The sequence below is a fragment of the Podarcis melisellensis genome, assembly GCF_964234715.1.
Source record: "Podarcis melisellensis genome assembly, chromosome: 17".
Taxonomy (NCBI): domain Eukaryota; kingdom Metazoa; phylum Chordata; class Lepidosauria; order Squamata; family Lacertidae; genus Podarcis; species Podarcis melisellensis.
The window spans coordinates 40,658,874-40,683,813 of record NC_138534.1 but is presented as its reverse complement, the minus strand read 5'-3'; the positions used below and the strand labels follow the sequence as shown (position 1 = coordinate 40,683,813).

Genomic DNA, 24,940 nt, shown 5'->3' with positions numbered 1-24,940 from the left:
TTTTTCAGAGACACCCTTGATGGAATCTTTCCCAATGCCCAGCCATGGGTGCCAGTAAATTCTGAATAAGGGCTGGCATAATTCGGCGGGAATCTGGAAAGAAAACAGGCCACATGGGGTTTTTTTCACATGCGCCACTTCGAAAGCATCCTTTGTTGTTGTTGTTCAGTTGTTTAGTCATGTCCGCCTCTTTGTGACCCCCTGGACCAGAGCACACCAGGCACTCCTGTCTTCCACTGCCTCATGTTCATAGCTTCGAGAACACTGTCCCACCATCTCGTCCTCTGCCGTCCCCTTCTCCTTGTGCCCTCCATCTTTCCCAACATCAGGGTCTTTTCCAGGGAGTCTTCTCATGAGGTGGCCAAAGTCTTGGAGCCTCAGCTTCAGGATCTGTCCTTCCAGGGAGCACTCAGGGCTGATTTCCTTCAGAATGGAGAGGTTGGATCTTCTTGCAGTCCATGGGACTCTCAAGAGTCTCCTCCAGCACCAGAATTCAAAAGCACCCATTCTTCGGCGATCAGCCTTCTTGATGGTCCAGCTCTCACTTCCGTACATCACTACGAAAGCATCCTATTACCGCGCATATGTTTCCTACTGCGCTTCTATCCGGCAAATTTCGGCTTCTGGAGCGACGCTCCTCCGCCCCGCCCTCCCAGCCGCTCATTGGCCTCTGGCGCAGTTCCTGTTCCCTCTCTCTCCCCGCCCCCGCGCCCCACGTCAATCTAACCTTCGCGTCGAGCCCAAAGCCCGTGCGGGCCTCCGTCCGCGCCATATAAGGCTCGAAGTGGGCGGGGCCTCAGCCTTTCCTCACGGGCTCGGCCTGCCCTTTCCACCGCTCGCGGTCGCCGATTGGTTGGAGGTCGGCCTAGCCGGCTCTCCATTGGCTGCCGTGCCCGCGGAGGGGCGGCCCCCTCGGTACCTGAGGCGACGGTACCGGCGGTGTGGCGAGGAGAAGGCGGAGTCGGCGTGAGGGGAGGCGGAGGGGAGGAAGAGGCGGAGGATGGTCCCCGCGGTGGGGCCGCAGCCGCTCAGCCCGCCCGGCGCTCCGGCGGTGAGTCCCTCAGGTCGCGGGTTGGCGGCGGCGTGAGGGGAAGGCCGGCGCCCCTCGCACCCGGCCCGCCCGGCCCGCTCCTTCCCCGCCTCACGCCCAAGTGACAGTTCGCCCGGCCGCTTGTCAGGGCCCGCCGGGGCCGCGTCAAAACGTGTGTATGGGGGGGGGGCCTCCCTCGACGCCTCCCCCGGGGAGCTGCTGAGGGGCGGCAGGCAGGCGGGGGTCGCGCCCCGTAGGTGCTGCTGCTGCTGCTGCTGCAATACATGGCGGGGGATCGGGGGAATTATCCAGGGCTTTTATTCCGACCCCTCAACGTTTTGTGCATCTAAGTTTGGTTCATTGAGGGGCAGTACAGTGCTACCTCGGGTTACGTATACTTAATTCGTGCCAGTGGCCCGTTCTTAACCTGAAACTGTTCTTCACCTGAAGCACCACTTTAGCTAATGGGGCCTCCTGCTGCTGCCGTGCCACCGGAGCCCGATTTCTGTTCTTATCCTGAAGCAAAGTTCTTAACCTGAAGCACTATTTCTGGGTTAGGGGAGTCTGTAACCTGAAGCGTCTGTAACCTGAAGTGTCTGTAACCCAAGGTACCACTGTATTTCAATATGAGTAGGAAAAGGAGAGTACTGTACACTGGTACCTCAAGTTACAGATGTTTCAGGTTACAGACTCCGCTATCCCAGGATGAGAACAGAAATAGTGTGGTGGCGGCAGCAGCAGCAGCAGGAGGTCCCATTAGCTAAAGTGGTGCTTCAGGATAAGAACAGTTTCAGGTTAAGAACGGAGCTGCAATACATGATGGTCAGTATTTTGGGAATTATCCAGTGCTTTTATTCTGTGGGGACGCAGACCCCTAAACGCTTTGTGCCTCTAAGTTTGGCCTCATTGAGGGGCAGTATTTCAGTATGAGGAGGAAAAGGAGAGGACAGTGGTACCTCAAGTTACAGATGCTTCAGGTTACAGACTCCGCTAACCCAGAAATAGTACCTCGGGTTCAGAACTTTGCTTCAGGATGAGAACAGAAATCGTGAGGCAGCAGCAGCAGGAGGCCCCCTTAGCTAAAGTGGTGCTTCAGGTTAAGAATGGACCTCCAGAACAAATTAAGTATTTAATCCGAGGTACCGCTGTATTCGGGTAGAAGGTGTTCGCTAACACGATCCAGAAGGAAGGCTGGCATGCATTAAGAAGTGCAATACAGTGGTACCTTGGGTTACATACACTTCAGGTTAAATACGCTTCAGGTTACAGACTCTGTTAACCCAGAAATAGGGCTTCAAGTTAAGAACTTTGCTTCAGGATGAGAACAGAAATCATGCGGCGGCAGCAGCAGGAGGCCCCATTAGCTAAAGTGGTGCTTCAGTTTAAGAACAGTTTCAGGTTAAGAACAGACCTCCAGAACGAATTAAGTACTTAACCCAAGGTACCACTGTACTGTACCCCTAAACATTTTTTTTAGAAAAAAAGCACTGGAATTATCATCTGGTGGGGTGAGAAGCGAGTACCTTCTTCTTTCACAGATTCACACATTATATTTCCTCAAGAGTTCAGCTATGAGACAACCAGCTACCGGAGACGGGTTATTGGGTTGTTGCTTTTATTTTGATGATCTATTTTGTGGATTTATATTTGGGTTTTGTTCTGTGAACCCCCCTGAGACCTCCGGGTATAAGGCGGTATATAAATTCAATAATAATAATAATAGGCTTTGTGGAGGTGGGTTGGCCTCCCTTCCCTGGGCTGCCCCAAATGTCCAGTGCTCCCGGTTGCGGCTTTCTTTGCCAGGCAGGATGGGGTGGGGTGTTGAGGGGACTAGGCTTCCAAGGCTGACCCCGAAGTGCTGCAGGCCGTGCACTTCGTGTCTGGACCGGGGAGGTCTGAACAGGGTGGCCAGCAGAAACCTCCATGTGCAGAGGCAGTGTAGCCCCTGGAGCAGATAAGATGCTGGCGATGCGCAAGGGAAGACTGGTTCTGGCTCTGTTTTGCAGGAAGGAGGCATCTTGGGGGCTGCAGTCAGAAACCGACCTCAGGACTAGGTGATTGGTTGCAGTGGGACTCTCCCTGTGTAGCTGTTATCCATACAAGATAGATAGATAGATAGATAGATAGATAGATAGATAGATAGATAGATAGATTGCAGTATGCTAAGCACTTTGCAGAGGACTATATAATGCATTATAATCTGGATTTTGCTTGTAGGAAAGGGAGCAAGGCGTCTAGTTACCAAAATATCCATTTGATAACATGGCTGGCTATGTTGGGTGCCACAGAAAAAAAAGCCTGGCAATAGTAGTGCATAATAATAATAATAATAATAATAATAATAATAATAATAATAATAGTATAATCTCAGTCTGGGACTGGCAATATGAAGAAAATAATAATGCTAAGTTTTTGTACAGGGCTTTTGTGAAGATTATTGAATTGAGATATGGAAACGTTTTGGAAGTTATGAGATGCCAGATTAAGATGCCATATAAAAATCACATCCTCCTAATTTGTGTGACTAGTGAGTTTCCTTGCTCACATGGCTGTCCTGAGACACTGTTCTGGTATTATTGTTGTTTTATAGTTAGGACATACACTTTCATTATTCAAGCTAAATGTATTAATGGTAAATTTATTCTCTTGTTTTGTGCCCATTTTTTAAATTAACCCCTTCATGTTTTATTTACACACACACACACACTCCTACTCATCCTAGGCAGACATACTCTGTACAGCTTTTTGTGATAATGCAATTATATTTTGTGTTTAAATGCTTGGCAAAAAAATATAAAAAACATGAAAAAGGGGGCAAGCATTGGGGGAAGTTTTGGTACTCTCACTCGCCATTGAATTCATTGAATATATACTATTTTGGCTTTAGGCATTGTCCATGGAACATAACCTCGGCATAAATTGGGAGTCGCCTGTACTTTGAAATTTTCTTCTATATACTTAACTTTACATTCTGACAACCATATTAAGAAACACAGACTGCAGTCCTAACAATGCAGTCCCACTTGTGTCAGTTGAGTTTAGAGGGATTTGTTCCCTGGTGATTGTATAGGATTGCAGCCTCCTCTTCAAAAGTAAATCAGTAAATACTACTTTCAAGTCAACATGGTTAGGATTAAGATTGATTGGTAGCATGCCCAAGCATTGTTTTTCTGGTGCTGCTACAAATTTATAACACCAACCCCCTCCCACACGCATCCCATAATCCCATCCAATAAATACAGTTGCATGAGGCATTAAATAAAAGTTTGTCTTTTAATTCTGAAATTATATTTTTTGCATTTCCATAATTATACCATGGCCTACTGTAATTGAGGCTTTTCAGCCATGCCCCCAAACGCCTAGCCTGAATATGGGTCCTATAAATGGTTTTGCCTATTTTAACTTTTTGGTTGGTCCTTATGAATATAGTATCCCATCAGTGCTTTTATTTTTTATTCTAATGGACCAGCATGTGTACAAACATTTTATATATAGACCAGTTTTTGTGTTTTGTGTACTTTTTCATTGCTAAATTAATTAACTCCTCAAAGTAAATTTCTCTTGCAAACTCATTCTTGTTAAGAGAAAGTAAGTACATTGGTTAACCATTCTTATTCTGTAAATCACTTGCAGTTTTTGATGACTTCTAGCTGACTGAAATTCATTTTCTACAAGAGTCACTTCCAATTGTTAAGAAAATTCACAAAGCATTGCATACTTTACAGAAAATTCATTGCAGTTGGAGTGTTGTGTGAACTGCATTTAATAAGAAGTGAAGATAGTTTATATTCTCCTCAAACAACATATCATAAGGAAAATACTCAAAAGATCTAGAGTGAACTTGCAAGAGCCTGTAAATTGTACCAGCAATGCTGAGTCCCACTGTCCCTGGAATCAATGTCTTTGTTTATTATGATGCCTTGTCCACAGAGTTGCTTGTTCTGCTCTAACACTGCTTGCCATTGGCTTCTACTAAACTCACAAGATCTCAGCAATAGGTAAAAAGACAGAGGGAAATAAAGTTTCCTTATCCCCAAGCATGATTTATATGATGCTAACTTACTAGATGCTACTAGTAGGAAACTGTCTGTGGACAAACGCCGGCTCCCTTGGCCTGAAAGCAAGATGAGCAACACAACCCCATAGTCGCCTTTGACTGGACTTAACCGTCCAGGGGGCCTTTACCTTTTTACCTAACTAGTAGGATACTAGGGTGGGGGGTCTGATTTGAAGTAACAGGTGCAAGTAAAAGAAAAAGAGAACCATATTGGCCTGAACATAAGCCGCACTTTCCCCCTCAAATTCTGACCATGAAAAGTTAAAGTGCGGCTTACATTCATTACCTTACACCGCCAGCAAAGCGCTGCCTCTCCGCCGCTCCCAAGCGGGGGAAAGGGGAAGGCCGCTGGCAAAGTGGTGTGGGGACCCCCCCCCCAGGAAGCAGCCCGAGTATTATTGTTTTTTCTTTTTCCCCATTTACATTTAAAGGTGCAGCTTATATTCAGGGGGCGGCTTATATTCGGGCCAGTATCGTATCTCTCTTGATGTAAAAGCCACGATCACCCTTCCAGGCCTTATACATGAATGGAGCTGGCACATGAACAACGAATGTGGCTGTCTGGCCATGTTTAGCTTGGCCATGTGCCTTAATCTCTGAAATTATTACTAATAATGAATATACCACTTAATGCCCAGTTGGTTTCTAAGTAGTTTACAAAAAACAACACTGTAAAAATACATAATGGTATACCATAATTGAAGTCCACTGGAAAACAATCCAATTTGGATGTTAAAATGCAAACTTCAGTGATTAAAATATTCATTGAAACAGCCCCATTAAAACAGCACAAGAGTTAAAGTAGGAGACTTAGGTGAAGAGATCAAGGGTATGCCAGGTGTGTCTTCAAAAGGCAATGGGATGCCAGTACATTCCACAACACTGGTGCCACGAGTGAAAAAGCCTGACACCACATCATTAGGGCATGAATGATAAAACTAATCAGGTTCTGTTTGTTGATCTTAATGGTCTTACTGAGCAGTGGAGGTGAAACTGATTTTTCAGGTAACCATGTCCAGTGTTGTTTAGGGCTGTATATGTAGGTAACAAGATGTTAAAACTGGTTCATTGACCTATAGAACCATAGCAGAACCTTTAGTGCTGCCCAGTATATGCCCAGGAAGAAGCACAATTAACCACCTGGGCTGTGGCATTCTGTACCAACTGCAGTCTCTGGACTAGTTGTAAGGCAGCCTCACATAGAGCACATTACAGTAATCCAAACGTGAGGTTACCAGCACATGAGTCTCAGTAGCCAACTCAAACCTAAGAAAAGTTGAGTTTGGAAGTTCATAAATATTTGTGGAGTTCCACTTTACAAAGAGGGAGAATGTTGAACCAAATTTAAGCCATACTAATGGTTATTAGTGGTACACAAACCAGATCATTGTATCATTATATTGTAATGTGTCTTGGGAGGGCAGATATGCTGAAAGGTGGGGTAAAAAAAATTATTTAACTACAGTAAACTAAACAGAGCTTGGTTTCACTCCCCCTCCTATTACTCAAGTTTCATTTAAAAGAATGTATTTAATTATTCCAATGACTGTAACCTTTAAATGTAAGCAGAGGTCCTTAGAATTCCAATAAATTCTATCTGTCTCATTTAGGATTGTGAAGTATGGTTTGAGAAACATCAACACAATAGAAGCTGGAGTACTATTGCAGTCTTGTAAACAGCCACTCACCAGTGGTGAGTATAAATAATCTACCTAGTCACCTGTAGAGAAGCTTTGCATGGTTGCATCTTCTTTTAGGCTACAAATGAGGCCTAGCAGGCTAGTTAATGTCCTTTGTGGTGCAATTTATTAGGTTATGCTGGTCTAAAAGAAGCCAATGGAAGTTTAACTGTGAAGAAAAAAATACTTGAGAGTCAGGGTTTTCAGATGGAACAATAATGATTGGTGCTTCTAGAATCGTTATTTTTGGTTCTGTTCTTCTAGATCCTCATCTCTCAAACTATGCCAGAGATGACAGAGAAGGCTCCTCTTAAGAAACAACACCGGTAAGTGTCCGTTCACAAATAGAATTACAATGCAATTCTTCGCCTATCTATTTGGAAGCAAGCTCTGTTGAGTTCAGTGAACCTTACTCACAAATAAGTGTGTGGAAGATCATCCTTGTCAGTCTCTTTTATTATGTGTCAGCTCCTTGTAAAAAGCCACTACAGATAATGACCTGGGCAGCCTTTGCATCAGATTAAATGTAGGTCAGTCTAATGTAAAATAGTTTTCTAGGCAGGTGGTGGCAACGGGAGCATAACAACTTAAGCTTTTACAAGTGTTGCTATTAGGTGAAGTCAAAGACTCTCCAAAGATGATTATGTTCAGTGTTACAGTGGTACCTCGGGTTACAGACGCTTCAGGTTACCGACTCCACTAACCCAGAAATAGTATCTCTGGTTAAGAACTTTGCTTCAAGGTGAGAGCAGAAATCGCGCGGGAGCAGGAGGCCCCATTAGCTAAAGTGGTGCTTCAGGTTAAGAACAGTTTCAGGTTAAGAATGGACCTCCAGAATGAATTAAGTTCTTAACCCGAGGTACCACTGTATGGTCCTTTCCATGTCACATCTGACATTTTAAAATTTTTAAATAAATGTTTTTTAGTGTGTTAAATGAACAATCAAAGAAACAAACAAACCAGTACACCTGTGCATTATTTACATGCAACATGAAATATGACCAATCAATAATAAACTCCTGTTCTAACCCTTTGCTGAACTTCCCTTATAACAAGATAAGGAAAAGATCTCTGCCAGCAATGTGGGGACAGGTCCATACTTATGTGCCATATCACCACTGGTGTACACTGGTACTATTCATCTGAACAGTACTTTCTAAGCCCTAGAGTTGAATATGCTTTAGTGTTTTTAACCCACATTTTATATCCTTGCATCTGCCAAGTTTCTTATATAAGACCTCTCCAGATAGATTATGTTACTTCTCATGTTCACTAATGCACCTTCAGAGAAATGGAAGCTCAGCTGCACCACTGTTCTTATTGCTGAGTTTCTTAGTCATTAGTCATTAATAAGTACAGTGGTACCTCAGTTTAAGAATAGTCCTGTTTACGAACTGTTTGGTTTACGAACTCTGCAAAACCGGAAGTAGTGTTTCGGTTTGCGAACTTTACCTCGGTCTAAGAACGGAAGCCGAACAGTGGAAGGGCATCAGCGGCGGGAGGCCTCATTAGGGAAAGCGTGCCTTGGTTTAAGAACGGTTGGACTTCTGTATAAAGGTGTGTCTCAGTAAGGTAGAGAAGGTATTTTGTTGTCTTTACCCAGCTCTGCATAGCCTGCACATGATGAGAAGTGGTTATAACTTAATTTGTTCTCTTTGGTCAAGTTTCTAGTCCCATGATTTGTATACAAGTGTGCAGTCAAACCTACAAAATAAGGAAACTTAGTGCAAAAACATGCTTAGGATAGTAAGAATACATAAAATTATGATAATTTCCATCAGTATGAAAAATGCAGCACCAAGAGGGCAAGAGTTGCCTTGAAGTAAAGGATGGCTGTTCCTTATATAACGCAGTACACACATCATTAAGTAGTACTATGCCTTTGGCAGGCAATTGGCAAGCCAAAGTGGTAGGACCTTTTCTGGGGTGGCTCCCATATTCTGAAATTTTTTTCCTCATAGAGATTAGCATGGCCTCTATGCTGTGGATTTTTAAATGGGCTCTATAGACTCATCTTTTTCTAACTGCCTTTTCCTTTGGCTTTGGTTTTTGTGATTCTTTTAGCAAGAAAGTGCAGTGTCAGAGTCTGTCAGTGATGACCCCAACTATTGTTATGCTTTTGTGAAGGGAACTCCGGGAGGAGATCAGATCATGTGCAGTCTACAGCCCAATAAAATTCTAGTACAACACAATACCCAGCTCTGCCTCTCATTTCCATCTGCAAATCCAAGGAAGTCTGTGAAACTCCTGAATGGCTGTCTGGAGATAGTTTTGGAAGGTGGATTAGGGGGAAGAAGCTGAGGCTTAATCCAGACAAGATGGAGGTGCTCAGGATGGCGAAGCCATCCTCTCCAGGATGGGGTTACACTCCCCCAAAAGGACCAAGTTTGTAGCTTGAGGCCTCTCCTGGACCTAGTGCTGTCTGGTTGCATCTTTGGCTAGGAGTGCCTTTTACTAGGTGAGACTGATATACCAGCTGTGGCTTTATGTAGAGAGATTGGACCTTCCCTCAGTAATCCATGCACTAGTTGCATCCAGGTTAGACTGCTGCAGTGTGCTTAACTGGAACAGAAAGCTGCTGCTTGGCTGCTATTGGGTGCAAAAGCAATCAGAGGATGTGACACCAATTTTGTAATAGTTGGACTTGTTACCAGTATGTTTCTGCACCCGATACAAAGTCTTGGTTTTACTCTTTGAAGACCCAAACAGTTTGGGACTGAGTTATTCGAAATACCGCCTGCACTCATATGAACCTTGCTGGGCATTGTGATTTGCCTCAGAGGCTCTGCCTATGAAGTCAATCCAATTGGCGAGCCAAAGTGGTTGGACCTTTTCTGTGGTGGCTCCCATATTATGAAACTTTTTCCTCAGATTAGCATAGCCTCTATGCTGTGGATTTTTAAATGGGACTCACCTTTTTCTTTCTGCCTTTTCCTAAAGGCTTTTTTCTACAGAGGTATCTACAAAATATAGCTCTGTTTTATTAATCTTTGTAACTGTTTCAAATGGCCTTTGTTAATGTGCTACTTTTGTTAGGTTGTCTTAGGTCATTATATTTATTATTCTTTTTATGATCTTGCAAACTGCCTTGGCTAGGCTGTGTCCCAAAATGTGGCATATATGTAATTTATATTTATATAAATAATGCAAGCCAGATATATATCTTGGGGATCCTTACAGCAAATGTGGTTATTTCTCTTCTCCCTTTTGTGCATTTGCTGGCAGATTAAAGAAAATAGATTGATTAAAGAAAACTTCCTAGATAGCAAATATTGTAATTTAGCCATTTACATGTTACCTTTTTTTTAACAGAAAGAAAAACCGTGAGACTCACAATGCAGGTAAGAGCTTCAGCTGTTGTCAGAGTGGAGCAATCATTCCTCTTCGAGTTCTTCCTTCCACCATCATGCAAATTTATGCCTTCTCAATCAAAAGAGAAGTCTTACTGTTTCTGGATATGCTATCAATGTACTGTTATACACCTTATGTGTTCTGTTTTTGCTAGTGGAGAGGCATCGAAAGAAGAAAATCAATGCTGGAATAAACCGAATTGGTGAACTAATTCCATGCTCCCCAGCGCTGAAACAAGTTAGTCTGCTCTTCATGCAGCTGAATATTTATTTATGTAACAAAATTTATATACCGCTTGGCTGTAATAAAACCTCTAAGTATGAAATATTTAAATTATCAATGAAAACAGTTAAAACAATTTAAACATTTAAATATTATTAGAATGATCAGTAAAGAGATGAAAAGACGTCAAAATCTACAGGTGTAGATAGGCTTGCTAAACAAAAATGATTTAAGCAGACACCGAAAAGTGTACAGCGAAGGTGCTTGGGCGATGTCAATAGGGATTTCTAAAGTGTGGGTGCTGCCACACAAAAATATCAATTTCTTACAAGTGTGTAGTGAGTATTATGTGGCACCTGTAGTGCTAGTTCCAGTCAAGTGGGCATATGTCGGAGACGTGCTCCAGCAAGTAAACTAGTTTCAAACTGTTAATGTCTTTATATACTAATAGTAACACCTAAAGCTTGGCCCATAAACATATTGCCAACCATTGAACATAGGTGTTAGAGACTGACAGGGTCTCACTTCTGTTCAGCAACCCTGCATTGCAGTAATCCAATACTGAAGTTGCTAGTGCCCGAACTCCTGTGGTATACAACTTTAATAATAATAATAAGTAGGCCTGTTTGTATTTCAGACTGAGTCTCTGAATGTTTTTCCTAATTATCCACATGTTCCCTTGCAGAGTAAGAACATGATCCTTGACCAGGCATATCAATATATAACAGAAATGAAAAGGCAAAACGATGAGCTCCTGCTGAATGGAGGAAACAATGAGCAAGGTGAATGGACTGGCTAGAATACTCTCACTAGAATACCTCTGTTTTTATTGTACATACATTTCAAACTAAACATTCTTTGTCTAACTGCTACTCCACCTTTCCTCCGGAACTGTTATCAAATGATAGATTCGCTATCCTGCAGATTGAATGCTGTTTGCTTAATATTTGTGTTTTGGATTGTAATTTTCCTTATCCTAATAAAAGTAGTCCCAATCTTTTATTAAAAAGCAGATTTGCTACTTTTATACCTTGCTAACAACATAATCTTGGTGTGCCGGTATGCTAATTCTCTTTCACAATACAAATTTTATATGAAGAAGTTGAACATGATTGAAAAAAGCAACAGTAAAGTTAATTCTAAAAAATGTTGCCACACTTGTAAATTAAGTTATAGAAGAACTGTAATTTTATAGTTTTTCTAAGTGAAGTTGCCTCTCAGTTATAATTGGAGCTGTTTTCTTCATCCAAACAAAACGGAAAGAATAGGGTATTTCTGAATATTCTGCAACATGGTTGAAATCCAAGTCCCAGTAGTAGTTGTTTATTAGGATTTACATTAGATGTTGCCTGTTCATTCTATGATCCCCTAATTTTCATACGACTAATTATCCTTTTTTTGAAAAATGCAGTGTGAACTCGAATAATAAAGAAATAATAGAATGAAAGAAATAGAAATGTTTCCTTGCTGAGAGTATTGATAAGGCTGTAGTTTTCTTCAGATGTTGAGTTTGTGAAATACAGTTAACATATGAAGCTGCTCTCTACCAATTCAGGACAGTTGACCCGTCTGCCCAGTAATGATTGGCTCCAATTTGCAGTGGGTTTTCTTTCCTGTTGCCTATAAATATTCTAGCTAGAGATGCCTGGGATGTGTTGCATGCAGCTTGTGTTCTCTCCTTTTAATTCTAAGCCTCTAAGGGTGTAATCTGAGTTTGAGTACCTATTCCCAGTGCTTTTTTCTGGGGGGATGCAGGGGTACGCATACCCCTAAACATTTTGTGAATCTTTGTACTTTTGTCCATTTATTTGTCTTTATTGTTCCTGATTTGAACCATAAAATGGTGGTTTTCTTGAGTCAAAATGAGAGTACCCCTAAACATTTTTAAAGAAAAAAAGCTCTGCATATTACAGCAGAAACGGATGTTGAGGTGATGAAAGGGCTTTCTTTAATGCTATTTTCACTTGCTCCTAAAACAAATCAGCCGTAGTAGACTTTTGCAGAACCTTTGGTCATTCGGACTTATTAATTTTTTGTTTCTCTGCAGCTGAAGAAATAAAAAAGCTCCGGAAGCAGTTGGATGAACTTCAGAAAGAAAATGGGCGCTACATTGCATTATTGAAAGCCAATGACATTTGCCTTTATGATGATCCCACTGTCCACTGGAAACGGAACCTTAAGCACGCAAAAGTTTCTGTTGTTATCCCCAATGATCAAGAGCAAAAGAAGAAAGGAAACCTGAAAAATGCGAAAGTGTCTGTTGTTATCCCCAGCGACCAGCTGCAGAAGAACATCATTGTATATTCCAACGGCAGTCAGCTTGGCGGAAGCAACCAGGGCGCATCAGTCCAAGGAATAACCTTTAATATCAGTCACAATTTACAGAAGCAGACTGCTAATGTTGTTCCTGTCCAGAGGACTTGCAACCTAGTCACTCCTGTGACCATTTCTAGTATCTATTCCGCAGAAATCAAATCAGGGGTTCAGACCTCAGTTTCTCCGCTGGTATCTGGCCCGTCAAATCCAGCCAAGAAAATTATTGAGCACTCTACCTCTGAGAACGAGCAAGGCCTACCTACTAGTTCTAGTGCTGACAGCTCGCTGAATCCCTTGCAGCTAGTGAGGCTACAGCCTGAAATGCAGAGTTCTCCACAAGATGAAGATGACATCTCCAAATCTAAAAATAAACCAGAAACTTTCAAGTTAATTGAGAAAGCAGGTTTGCCTAGCAACAGCCTTCCTTTCAGTGCTAGTGTGGACAGATCTCTGGCTCAGCTGGCAGACATGCCCCCTAAAGAGGATTCAAGAAATGGATCCCTAGAAAGCTGTGTAGTTTCTGCAGCTGATACCACTTGTACTCCATCTGTAATGCTCTCCATTGATGGAAAGCCGTCTGCAGGAAACATCTTCAAAAGCAGCGGAGGACCAGCAGCGTCTGCTGTAGAAATCCAGAAGGCTGTAACAGAAATTAACACTTTGCCTGCTGCTTCTATAGATAAGTGGCCTTTTCCCAGTTCTTCAGCTGCTGGCACTTCAAATTCCAAAACCATGGGTAGCCTGACGCGAATGACTTCTGCTGGAAACACCCAGACTACTTGGACTACTTTGCAACTGGCAGGGAATACTGTTCAGCCTCTAAACCGTACTCTGTCCAGCATAAACGCAGCCCTCTTAAATCAGCCAGTTAACAATGCTAGCATTACAGCACCCACTCCTAACAGGATTTTGACAACTGCTCCCAGTTTAAATAATCCTCTACCTGCTGGTGAACAAACAGCTGAGCAAATCATGGTTACTTTGCCATCTTACCCAGCCTTACCTATGCAGCCGCTAGTCACTAAGACGCAGGTTCTAGCACAACCTGCAAACGGCCTCCTTCCATTGAATCCACCTATGCAGCTGATTCAGGTGCCCCAGCCAGTAGGTCCATCTGTCACTGCACCACCTGCTAAACAAAACGTAGTCATTTTACAGCCTTCAAATGCCAGTGCAGGTCCACCAGTCTTGAGAACTGAAGTCCCCAACCAAACCGTCAGCCAGCAGATTGTAATTATACAGACTGCTAACCCAAATCCTCTCTCCCTTTTCTCTGCTCCTCCTCCTCCTCCTCCTCCTCCTCCTCCTATCAGAATGCCTATAAATGGAGCCGCTCCCTCAGCAAGTGCTAGTAATCCTATGCAAAATGCCTCTGGCCCTCATATGTTTGGTGGGAAGCATCTTGTCCACATTTTGCCAAGGCCATCTTCTGCACCATCTTCTGGCTCGACACAAACGTTTTCAGTTGCAATGGCTAACCAACATCTTCCACAGACTATTTCTTTAAATGGGCAGCTGTTTGCATTGAAGCCTGTGAAGTCCTGTTCTGGAGGTTCGGATCAAAGCCCTATGCAAGTTATTCAGCCTACCACCAGTGAAGATCCAAATACAAACGTTGCCCTCAATACATTTGGTGCTTTAGCTAGCCTCAATCAAAGCATATCGCAGATGGCTGGACAGAACTGTCTGCAGGGGTCTACCAGTCAGCCTACAAATCCACCAACGGTCAGCAGCCAAACCACACCAAGTACCCATGTTCTGCTGGCAGCTACAGCAGCATCATCTTCTGCTGCTGAGAATGTAATGTTAACCAGTGTTTCGTGCTCAGTGGGTGCTTCTCCCCCCAAAACCTCCTTTGGTCTGGGTTCAAAATGGTCTAATAAAAGTACTAAAAAATGCCTGGTGGCCAGCAGCAATCTTGCATGTCGAGTGAATTCTTGCAAAGATTTGAAGAAACTTGATAGTGGAGATGTGGAGGCTCCCCCTGAGCATTCAGGAAGTGACATCTTGCTTGAAAGCATGCCTGATAATGTGGTGTTGCAAAGCTTAGCCATATCACAAGCAAATAGGGTAGCACCTAATGATGTTGCCCAAAATGATGCTTCCAGTTCCCACCCCAAAGAGAGACTGAGAGCTGAACAAGACATGGAAACTACCCTGGCCTCTGACCTGAATGCAACTATAGTGCCGAGATCCTTGCCACTCGAATCGGCCTCCTCAGAACAGTTTGAAGTGGTTGCTCCCGTCTCCAGAGAGTGTGCATCTCTGCCGCCTCAAACTAATTCAGCAACAAATTCTAAGTTATCAGAATCACCCAAATGCATCCCCGCCAGCCCTTTAACATCTTCCGACTCTCAGGTGACAGCTTCTCATATTTCTGGGACATCTGTGGCAAACAGTGGGGCGAGTGCAGAGGGTGTTCCCAGAACAGAGGTGTCTGAAATCTGCACAATGGAACAAAATTGTTCCATAGTCATGCAGGCCAGTGATTTGTTAGAAGAGCAAGGCCTGACGAAGATTTTCTCTGATTTCAGTAAAGTGGGAGAAGCTGTGGAAAAAAACTTCTCGGTCCAAGTTGAACACCCTAATTTTCGCACCCAAAACACTAAATCAATTATAGACTCGAATGACTTGGCAGAGAAGCAGGAGGGGCTCTTGCTGGTGAACACTGAAGAGGAAAACCTTGCGCAGTCTCATTCCTGTACCTCTGAACAAGAAGCAGTCACTGCTAACAGACAAGCAGACTCTCCCATGTCCACTAGCTCAGGCAGCAGTTGTGGATTCTCAGTTGCATCCATGTTGCCAGACACATGCAGGGAAAATGTTCCCAACAGCACTTCAGTGAATACATGCAACAGCTGTACGTTTTCAGAGCAAACGGATATTGTAGCTTTGGCAGCAAAAGCAATTTTTGACCAAGAGGCCCATGCAAAAGCATCAGTGTCGGGAGCTGCTGTTTCCAAGGATAATGAAGTGGCATCTCTAAGAAGAGACCAGTCTCTTAAGTCTCACACCATTAAAGATGCAGACCAGATAGAAACAGTGCCAAGAAATTTCAGCACCCAGAATGCAGTGAAAATAAACGTTGATAGGTCAGTCGAAAAGCAAAGCTGCTCCGTTGGAGTGGAAGTGCCCAGTGTAACCTTGCAAATTCCAGCCTCTCAGTCTTCAAGCGCTTCAAGCTTAAGCGTCAATAATCTCATACATCAAAGCTGCATCATCCACCCTGTTGTGAGCTGCTCAGGTTTACCCCCAACTTCAGACCAATCAGCTGTTCCTGTGACCATGACTCCATCCATGCCCACTAATCCATATATGACTCCGTCTCCAGGACATTCTCCAGTGCTAATGACAGATTATGCTTCAGAACAACTGTCTGCTGTTCGGACCAGCACCATGCAGGCGTCTCAGATGCATGAGCCACACTTAAAGCAGCAAAGCCAGGAAAGCCGCAAAGACTCTGTCAAACGTTCTGTTCCAGATGATCACCTGCTTTCCACGTCGAAGAGACAGAAACACTGCCAGACGGCACCTATGCCGCTTGAAGGGATGGCTTTGCTGAACCAAACAGCTGGCGATATTTCAGATCAAAGTCGAATCCTTGTCAACCAGATCCCCCCCAACTCCTCCAACATGGCAGTATCAGGGAGCAGTCAAGGGCACACGGAGAGTCTTAGCCGGTTGTTCCCAACCAGCAATTTTGTGCCACCTGCTCTGAGGCAAGCTGAAATCCAGTGTAATTCTCAGCCTTCTGTCCCGGATCAGTCAGGACAGCACCTGCAACCTATTCAACATGCTCCCACTCAAGGAATGACCCACCTTCATAGCAACCCATACATAAAGCAGCAGCAGCAGCAGCAACAACAGGCTGGACAGTTAAGAGAAAGACATCAGTTGTATCAACTCCAGCATCACATTTCCCATGCAGAAAGCCCTATCCATTCCCAAGCCCTCAGCGTCCACCAGCAAAGAGTAATGCATCAAGAGGCACAAATGCAGAAGAAAAGGACCCTCATCCAAGCAGCCCAGCCCAGCACACTTGCTTTACAGCAGAAGCATCATGGAAGCGACCAGTCGCGGTCCAAGAGCAGCCAACCCCACCCTCATCACCCACAGATGCAGCAAATGCAGCAGCACTATACCTCTTCTCAGCCCGAGAAGACCTGCGAGAACCCCACTGCAAACAGAACTCACCACAACCATCCTCAGAGCCATCTGAATCAGGACATTCTGCACCAGCAAGCACCAGATGTGGGCAACAGACAGGCAACTTCTGGAGTTTCTTCTGAACATGTGCCAGGACATGGCCAGATGCAAAGACTTATGACCTCCAGGGCTTTGGAGCAGCAAATGGTGTCCCAGCCTAGTATTGTCACCAGGTCATCCGACATGACCTGTGTCCCCCACAGACAAGAAAGAAACAGGGTTAGCAGCTACTCTGCAGAAGCACTTATTGGAAAGACTCCCTCTAATTCAGAGCAGAGACTAGGAATATCCATTCAGAGCTTGAGGGCTTCAGATAATCTTGAAATGAGAAATTACCTTGATGTGTCTAGGAATAAAGGATTGGTAATCCATAACATGCAGGGACGCATGTCAGTAGACCACACGGTTGGAGCAGATGTTCAAAGACTCTCGGAGTGCCAGACATTCAAGACAAATGGCGCTAACCAGCAGTTTGATGTGCAGTCCTCAAGGAACAGTGAAATAGGGACCTCAATGTCATCCCTCAGAGGTATGCAGACACAGACTTTTCGAATTGCCCAGAATGCTGGACCACCCTTAGACAGGCAGAAGAGGTTGCCCTATCAGCCAGTTCAGGGCATTTCAGCAGGAAATGTTCTTCCTCCCCCAAGAGACAATGAAAATACATGCCACCAAAGTTTTATGCAGAGTTTACTTGTCCCTCATCTCGGAGAGCAAGTCGGTGGAGGCCAAAGACCAATTGCGGAGCACCAGAGAAATCCACAGTGTGCCACTTCTATTGTTGAATATAATTGCCCCCCAGCAAGAGACACTATTCACATTCGAAGAGAAGGTGATGGTCAGAACAGGGAAAGTTGTGATATGTCTCTTGGTGCTATTAATAATAGGAACAATACATTAAATATTCCCTTTTCAAGTTCCTCTGGAGATATTCAGGGTCGCAATACAAGCCCCAATATTTCTGTTCAGAAATCCAATCCCATGAGAATGACAGAGAGTCATGGAACCAAGGCTCACATGAATGCTCCAGTTTCTAGCAATGTGCATGGAGTTGTCCGACCTCCTCTCACCCACCCACCCGTCTCTCGGAACGCCGAGCAAGTCCCACCGTCAGTTCGTCAACCAAATTCTTCCGTTACTCAGCGATCAAGACATCCTCTCCAGGATAACAGTGGTTCTAAAATTCGCCAGCCTGAAAGAAATCGTTCTGGAAATCAAAGACACGGAAATGTCTTTGATCCTAGTCTTCCCCACCTTCCTTTGGCCGCCAGTGGTAGTATGCTCCTTGGAAGGCAACAACCTGCTCTAGAAAAAAGAGGCAGTATTGTGCGATTCATGCCGGAAGGACCACAAATGACTAATGACAGCGCAGCTCCTGATCAGCACAGTCTGTCTCAAAATTTTGGATTCCCTTTTATTCCAGAGGGTGGAATGAATCCGCCCATAAATGCCAACGCACCGTTCATCCCACCAGTGACTCAATCTAGTACTACTCGAACACCAGCCCTGATTCCAGTAGATCCTCAAAATACGTTGCCATCTTTTTATCCGCCATATTCTCCTGCCCATCCCACCCTTTCCAATGACATTTCCATCCCTTATTTTTCTAACCAGATGTTTCCTAATCCAAGCACAGAGAAGCCAAGCGGTGGAGGTTTAAACAATCGCTTTGGCTCCATCTTGTCTCCTCCCAGGCCAGTGGGCTTTGCCCAGCCAAGTTTCCCCCTTTTGACAGACATGCCCCCAATGCATATGGCCAATTCATCTCACTTGTCCAATTTTAATTTGACTTCTTTATTCCCAGAGATTGCTACAGCTCTTCCTCCAGATGGTTCAGCAATCTCGCCTCTGCTCTCCATAGCGAACACATCTGCTTCTGATTCTTCCAAGCAATCATCCAACCGGCCAGCTCACAACATAAGCCATATTCTAGGTCACGACTGCAGTTCGGCTGTATGAAATGCAGTGGCCAGGAGTTAGAATGGTGACTTGTTTTCTGTGTGTAGTATGCATATTTGTGTATATACATGCATGTGTCCATGTATGCATTTGGGATTGCCATCCTTGAAAAGACCACTCGTAGCATCACTGTTTGTGGGGAGTATATATACAATAGCAGGTGCTTCTGTATTTCTACATACCCGTGTTGCTAAAGTAGCAGGTGCCTATCTCAATGCTTACTAGTAAGAGTAAGAATCCAACACCTTGATCTGTCTTAACAGAGTTCCAGATCATCACCCCCTGTGCCAAGACGAGCCTTGTGCAAAATGAAGTCCAGGGAAACGGAAGAGTTGCATTTATAGTTCTTGGAGAGTGGTTTTTCTTTTTTGCCCAGGAAGTAGGTACGTGAGGGTCTCAAACACATCTCAAATTGGTACAAAGGTTTTGAGTCCATGCACACTAGATCACTTTTATGATTTGTGTTGAAGTTTATCATAGACATCTTTCATAGGGCTCACTTCATGTGATAAATTCTGATGGGCATTTAAAGCTTGGTGCCATGCCTAGCTTCTGAGGAACTGTATTAACGTATCGTGTAATGGGAAATACTGCCTCTCTTCTGAAACATATAGTTTAATGCTCTCCTGAGGCTTTTATTTTTAGCATTGTTTCTGCTAACAATCCATAGAATTTCTTTAAAAATCCTTTATGTTCAGTTCAGTTCATACATGTTGATTTCTCCCCCGCAGCTTGTATGCTGTGAGTTTCTCAGGGTATCCTTTTTGTGTCTTGCTTATCACTTTTTTGAGGAGGGGAATTATCTCCATTTTTACCTTTGTAATGTTTTTCTTTCCTTTTCCCTCAGATAACTCTTGTAACCTGAGAGCATGTAATAGGAACACATTGTGTGACAAATATTGTTGGGTGAAACTGTAGGCAAATACAACATTAGTATTAAGTGCTTATTTAAATGTATTGGTTTGCACTTACAAAGCACCTTCTGTCCAGAAACTCTTTGCTGGGAACAGAAAGAGGAGCGTGTGAAGTTTTGAGCACTTAGCTAAACGGGATGGTCTTGATGAGGCAAAGTTACAGCCGAGAAGCACTTGTCAGTAACTTAATAGATGAAATGTGGCAAGTAACAGGTGAATGGCTCATTTTCTCTTGTAATTGTTACATATATTTTTTTGGCACCCTTTTGGATAGTTTAAAACATACAGCAATATTGTTTCAAAGAGTCTTCCTCAGCTGATGGTAGCCAGGCTCTGACCCTGGCAGTAAAAAAATTGGCCTGGGCTTCTTCCTTGGTGATTGCTAACTTCTTTGTGGGACTTAAGAAGAAAAAAAAACTTAGGCAATTAGATAGCCAAGAAGAACCTTAGAGGTAGCATATAAAGGGATCTTAGAATGGGTATAGTATATAGTCATTGTTTAGTAATTGTAATGGAGTTACAGCGTGGTTCTGCCTTGGAATAGCGATTCAACAATGTCCTCAGCAGCACCAGTTGCTTTTAGGGCCTCCTGTCCCAGAACAGGGATCCTCCTGGGAATTGTAATCTCCAGTGGGAAATCTGAAGTGGCTGGCTTGGTCAGAATCAGAACTGTGGGAATATCCACAAGCTCAGCTTTCTAGTGAGTACCTCAGAAGGTTCACTTGGCCCAACTGGAAGTTAGCTTTCTAGTATTGCAGTGGCTGATTCACAAAGGGTAAGGTAAGACAGAGTGGAACAGCTTCCATGACACATGCCTGAAAACAGAGGGAATTTGAATCTTGGACTCTGACTTTCTGCGTACATCTAAAAGAAGGGTGTGCAAGCTTACCATTGATTTATAATAGCATATTTCTGCTTTGAAGGATGTGCCTTCAGTTTGCCCGGGAGTTCAAGTGTCCTTATGCGCTTCAAAATGCTATCCTCTTGGCTCACCTTTTCAGGGTAGGACCCATGGCCTGTTGCTTTCTTCTAACTCCAGCTGTCGTAAGGCCACATAACATACGTTTTTGTCCATCAGCAATGGCAAAGCAAGCCGTTTCCTCTTAGAATCCTGTGTGTGAAGGTAAACTTAGAACCCCAGGGCATCCAGATTATTTTTAAAACTGCGAACAGCTCTCTTGGCCATAGTTTGTGCATAGCATGTTGGAAGCATCTATCCTCATGGTGATTTCAGCTCCTTGGCTTGGCAGGGTCATTCAGCCCGGATCTCTGGGTCTCCAAGTGCTTGGGGAATTCATCACTGTGAAAGAATGTATGCTACCATAGTTGTAATCAAGAGCTCGATTCCATATATATTGTCTCAAGAAAAGGGTGGATACAGTAATTATTTTCAAAGGGCATACTAGCATGATAAGACATATGTATGTATGTATGTATGTATGTGAAGACATCAAAACACATGGATTCCTAGCATAATTTTTTCAAAAGCAATTATTGTCAAGTAACCAGTTATTTGGATTCTTCATTCCATACATCATTCCAGCTACTTGGTTCAGTTTGGAGACTTCTCTGTGTTGTACGATTTAACTACTTAAGAGATGTCATAGAATTGTCTCTGAGTTTCTGATAATGTCTGAAATGAACATCGGACTATTTATTCGAAGGCTTTATCTCTTGCTGCATAAAAGTATTGTCATTTGCCATGATTAATAAGCAAAAGTGGTGTATTTGACATGCCTTACTCCACATAACTCATTTCCTAAGGATGTGGAGTTGTTCCTTAGTGTTCTGCTCCCCCCAAAAAGCTGCAGGACCCCTTAAAAATCCTTAACTATTCAGCCTGTTTAAGTTTGTTAGACTAATTGTGTTTGAGGGTGTGTTTTTTTTGTAGTTCAGAAATCAGAAGGACTATCTTGGTTGACGCAGAAAAGTTAAAAATTCATATCAATTATTATTTGCTAAATTTATAACACACTCTACTGAAGGAGCCTAGGACAGCATTCACATCAAATTCCTGAAATTTCTACAAGTAATTTAATTTGTAATGAAAGAGGACATAGCAGGTTAACTCTTTTCTGTTGTGGGCCCCATGCTAGGGGGTAGAAGGGGCACTTTGCTGCGCTACATGTTGTAGACACATGGCAAGTTTCCGTTTTGTCCCAGTGAAAATGGAGAGCTCTGTGTTGCATTGGTTAGTCAAGTATTTTTAAAAGCACTTGAAAAGGTCTGCAGTGTCTGGACTAAACTTTATGAACTATGAACATTTTCTTTTTAAAAATTATTCATAATTAGAACACACTGATTTTTCAAAAAAATATTCTGGTCTTGAAAATGGAAGGGAAAGAAAACTGCTACTTTATAGAAATTATGATGTTGTGCCTTGACACTGCGTTGGTATTGCCTCACTGTTCTATAACTTACATTGTTTAACCACCTTCCACCCCCCGTTTTTAGTTGGCTGTGCTATACAGTTAGTGGTACTCCTAGTATTGAGAAGAATCAGTTTTCTTATCATTTTGCATCAGAGGAATTCAGGTTAAATACTCAAATAATGAGGAGCTGAGGAGACTTAAAGAGTGACTTTCCAAGACGAACATGGCAAGTTAGAATCCTAGTTTTCCTGGGTTACCTTTATACTATTTTATATTTGTCATAGAAGTTCATTTCTATGCAAAAGGTTGTGCTTAGGTTGGGGATTCTGTAAACTGGTTAGATGTGGTTTAAGGGCAGAGAATGGGGAAGGGAGCAGGAAAACAGGCCATTCAATATGAGAAAAGGCTTCTGCATGTTATTTCTTCTGAGCCAGTATCTATTCTGACCCTCCCCTTCCCTCCCCATGGTTTTTATTTTAGTTCTGCCTCCGCCATCAAGTTAGCAAGACATCTACAGAGCTGGGAGGGTGTATGTTTAAAATTCTGTAAATTGGTGTCTATTTCCCACTTTTCTAACAAAGGAAAAAATTAAGACTGCTAAACCGTTCAGCGTGTTCTGTGGTATAAGCTAGATCAATGACTTCTGTGGGCTTTATCTAAATTGAATCTTCTTACAAGGACTTTCTGGTAGACACAACTGTGGTAGATAGCTGCTAGTGTGAACCTTAGTGCTGTTAGGACATTTTTAAAATGTCCGTTTTGACATTGTCTGCGGTGGCAGTTTTGCTGTCATAAGTGCTGGAGGAGCTTGAGCGATCGCAGGGAGTTCTGTTTAGCCGAAAATTGTCATGTCTCAGTAGAATCCTTGGCGTACAAACTGATACAAAGTCCATAAATTCAATCACATCTTATCTCCTCCTTTCAGGCGGTCGTGTTCTTCACTATAGAGCCAACATGTAGAGATCTTCTCTCTCTCCTTTGCAGAATGTGCTGAACAAATTTGTCTGTTATGTCCTAGCAAGCCATTTGACTCATAATCTCTTAGCTTTATTTTCTTAATAGCGCTGTCCAGTTTAGTAACATTGCTGTCCAATTTTGTAATCTTATCAAGATCTTTTGCATTATGCGTGACCTTCTAACCAGCACTGCTTAAGGGAGCTTTAAAAAAGCAACACATGGCAGTTTGTAGGTCCAATGAGATGCCAAACTGGACGCATGAACCGTTGTGCTGTTCTCACGATCACATGCAAATGAGTTGCATGTAAATATAGAAGCTTTAACGGAGTGTGCATATCACATCTTGTATTGTTTCTGCTGAGTGCAAGCAGACAGCCCCTTTTAATGGGAGCAATTATGGAAAACTGGATACCATACAGATTATAGGTTGTGGGGCATCCAGCTTTGGTAGATTGCTTCATCTCCAAGCCAGAAGCGGACATCCCGATACCCTTATGATTCCCTCAAACAACTCAGAGTGAGCTACGCTTCCCTCTTCTCTTGAAAGTAACAAATGTATTCCCTTGATTTGCGCCACAGTTTTTCTGCAGTGCATCCCCTAAAATTCTACATTCAGCCTCTAGATTCTTTCAAGCCCTAGTACAGAAATGTGTGGTGATGCTGATCAGGCACACAAATTATTGTAAATAAGATTTTGTTCCATTTATTTTGACATCTTTTTAGAAATTCGTTGCATTCAGATGTAAATATTTACAACAGTGGTTTTGATGAAAGGTCTCAGATTTTTATTAAATGTAACAATTTATTGATTGTAAAAATTGTATAGATATGAACAAAATGGTATTTTATTTTAAAAATGTACAGTTTGTGTACTTTCATTTTTGCGTACTCTAGATACTTTCTAGTTCCAATTCCTGTCCCCCTTCCAGGAAAAAAACCCCAATGCCTGTGATCCTGTGCTTAAATCCTGGCTGCAAGTTGCAGCCAAAGTTTATAAACTGTAATTTTTTAAAGAAAAAATGTAAAGAATTTAAAGTCAAGAAATTCTTTTTGTGGTTTTTAACTAATTTTAACTTCTTTGATCTGCCTACTTCTGCGCTGTAGATATATTTATCATTTTAAATGGGCTAGCAAGTTTCACTTAAGAATGCCTCTATGTTTACAATCTGGGTCCATATACTCTCATGTTCCCTTTTTATCTGTTAGCAACTTTGACTAGCTGATCCAAATGCTGCCTGTCACCCCAACCCTGGCTAAAAGTTTGGGGGGATGAGACCAAAAGAAAGAGCCTGATTTGGCCTATTCTCCTGGGTTCCCTTCCTTCTAGAACTTTATAGCATATGGTTGGTCTGTTCAGTATTTGGACTGTGCTTTTAAAGAAAGAAGATAAGACTGGCATGAACATGAAATGAAAGGCTCTAAACTTACAAATCAGAAGCACAAGGAAACTACTGTTTAAACATCTATTTAGGTAATGGAACACTGAAAAAATGCAATGTATAATACATACGAAGTAACAACAGTGCTTCACTTACATTCTGTCAAAAGTTCTTAGCTGAAGGGCAGGCTGATACTTTACCCATTGACAATGGAAGGCGTCCTGAGTCTCAGAGACAGAATTGTGCCCATAGCTACCAAGTTTATGTTTGAGGTGGAGCCTTTCCACCTCACACTGTCCATTGCTGGCCACAAGTTTTATGAAATACAAAGGTTGATAAGGATTTGAAAAGGGGTTCATGAATACCGCCTCTCCAGACTCTTGAGTTCAACCTCCAGGCCGCAGACATGGAGGAGGTACAAGTTAGGGGTGCAGAAGAAGCTTTGGGTGGGTTTGTTTTTTTTAGTTGATATAAGAATGGAACTAATCTTTTTTTGAG

At 42.9% G+C, this 24,940-nt stretch overlaps 1 protein-coding gene across 1 annotated transcript; it reads left to right on the top strand.

Moving 5' to 3' along the window:
* The first annotated feature begins 927 nt into the window (after positions 1–927).
* Positions 928–24,107, top strand: USF3 (upstream transcription factor family member 3). The gene is made up of 7 exons (XM_081893605.1): positions 928–1,051; positions 6,698–6,780; positions 7,031–7,092; positions 10,079–10,107; positions 10,272–10,354; positions 11,025–11,121; positions 12,387–24,107. Exons 3-7 carry the CDS (start codon positions 7,049–7,051, stop codon positions 18,818–18,820), a joined length of 6,687 nt encoding a protein of 2,228 aa, XP_081749731.1. The 5' UTR covers positions 928–1,051; positions 6,698–6,780; positions 7,031–7,048; the 3' UTR covers positions 18,821–24,107.
* The last annotated feature ends 833 nt before the right edge of the window (positions 24,108–24,940 follow it).

What these genes read in the sequence shown, in the direction of transcription:
- USF3 (XM_081893605.1), top strand. Translation starts at nt 7,049, where the DNA reads ATGCCAGAGATGACAGAGAAGGCTCCTCTTAAGAAACAACACCG. An exon ending in GCTCCCCAGCGCTGAAACAA is followed by an intron (nt 10,355 to 11,024) that starts GTTAGTCTGCTC and finishes GTTCCCTTGCAG; the next exon opens with AGTAAGAACATGATCCTTGA. An exon ending in TGGAGGAAACAATGAGCAAG is followed by an intron (nt 11,122 to 12,386) that starts GTGAATGGACTG and finishes GTTTCTCTGCAG; the next exon opens with CTGAAGAAATAAAAAAGCTC.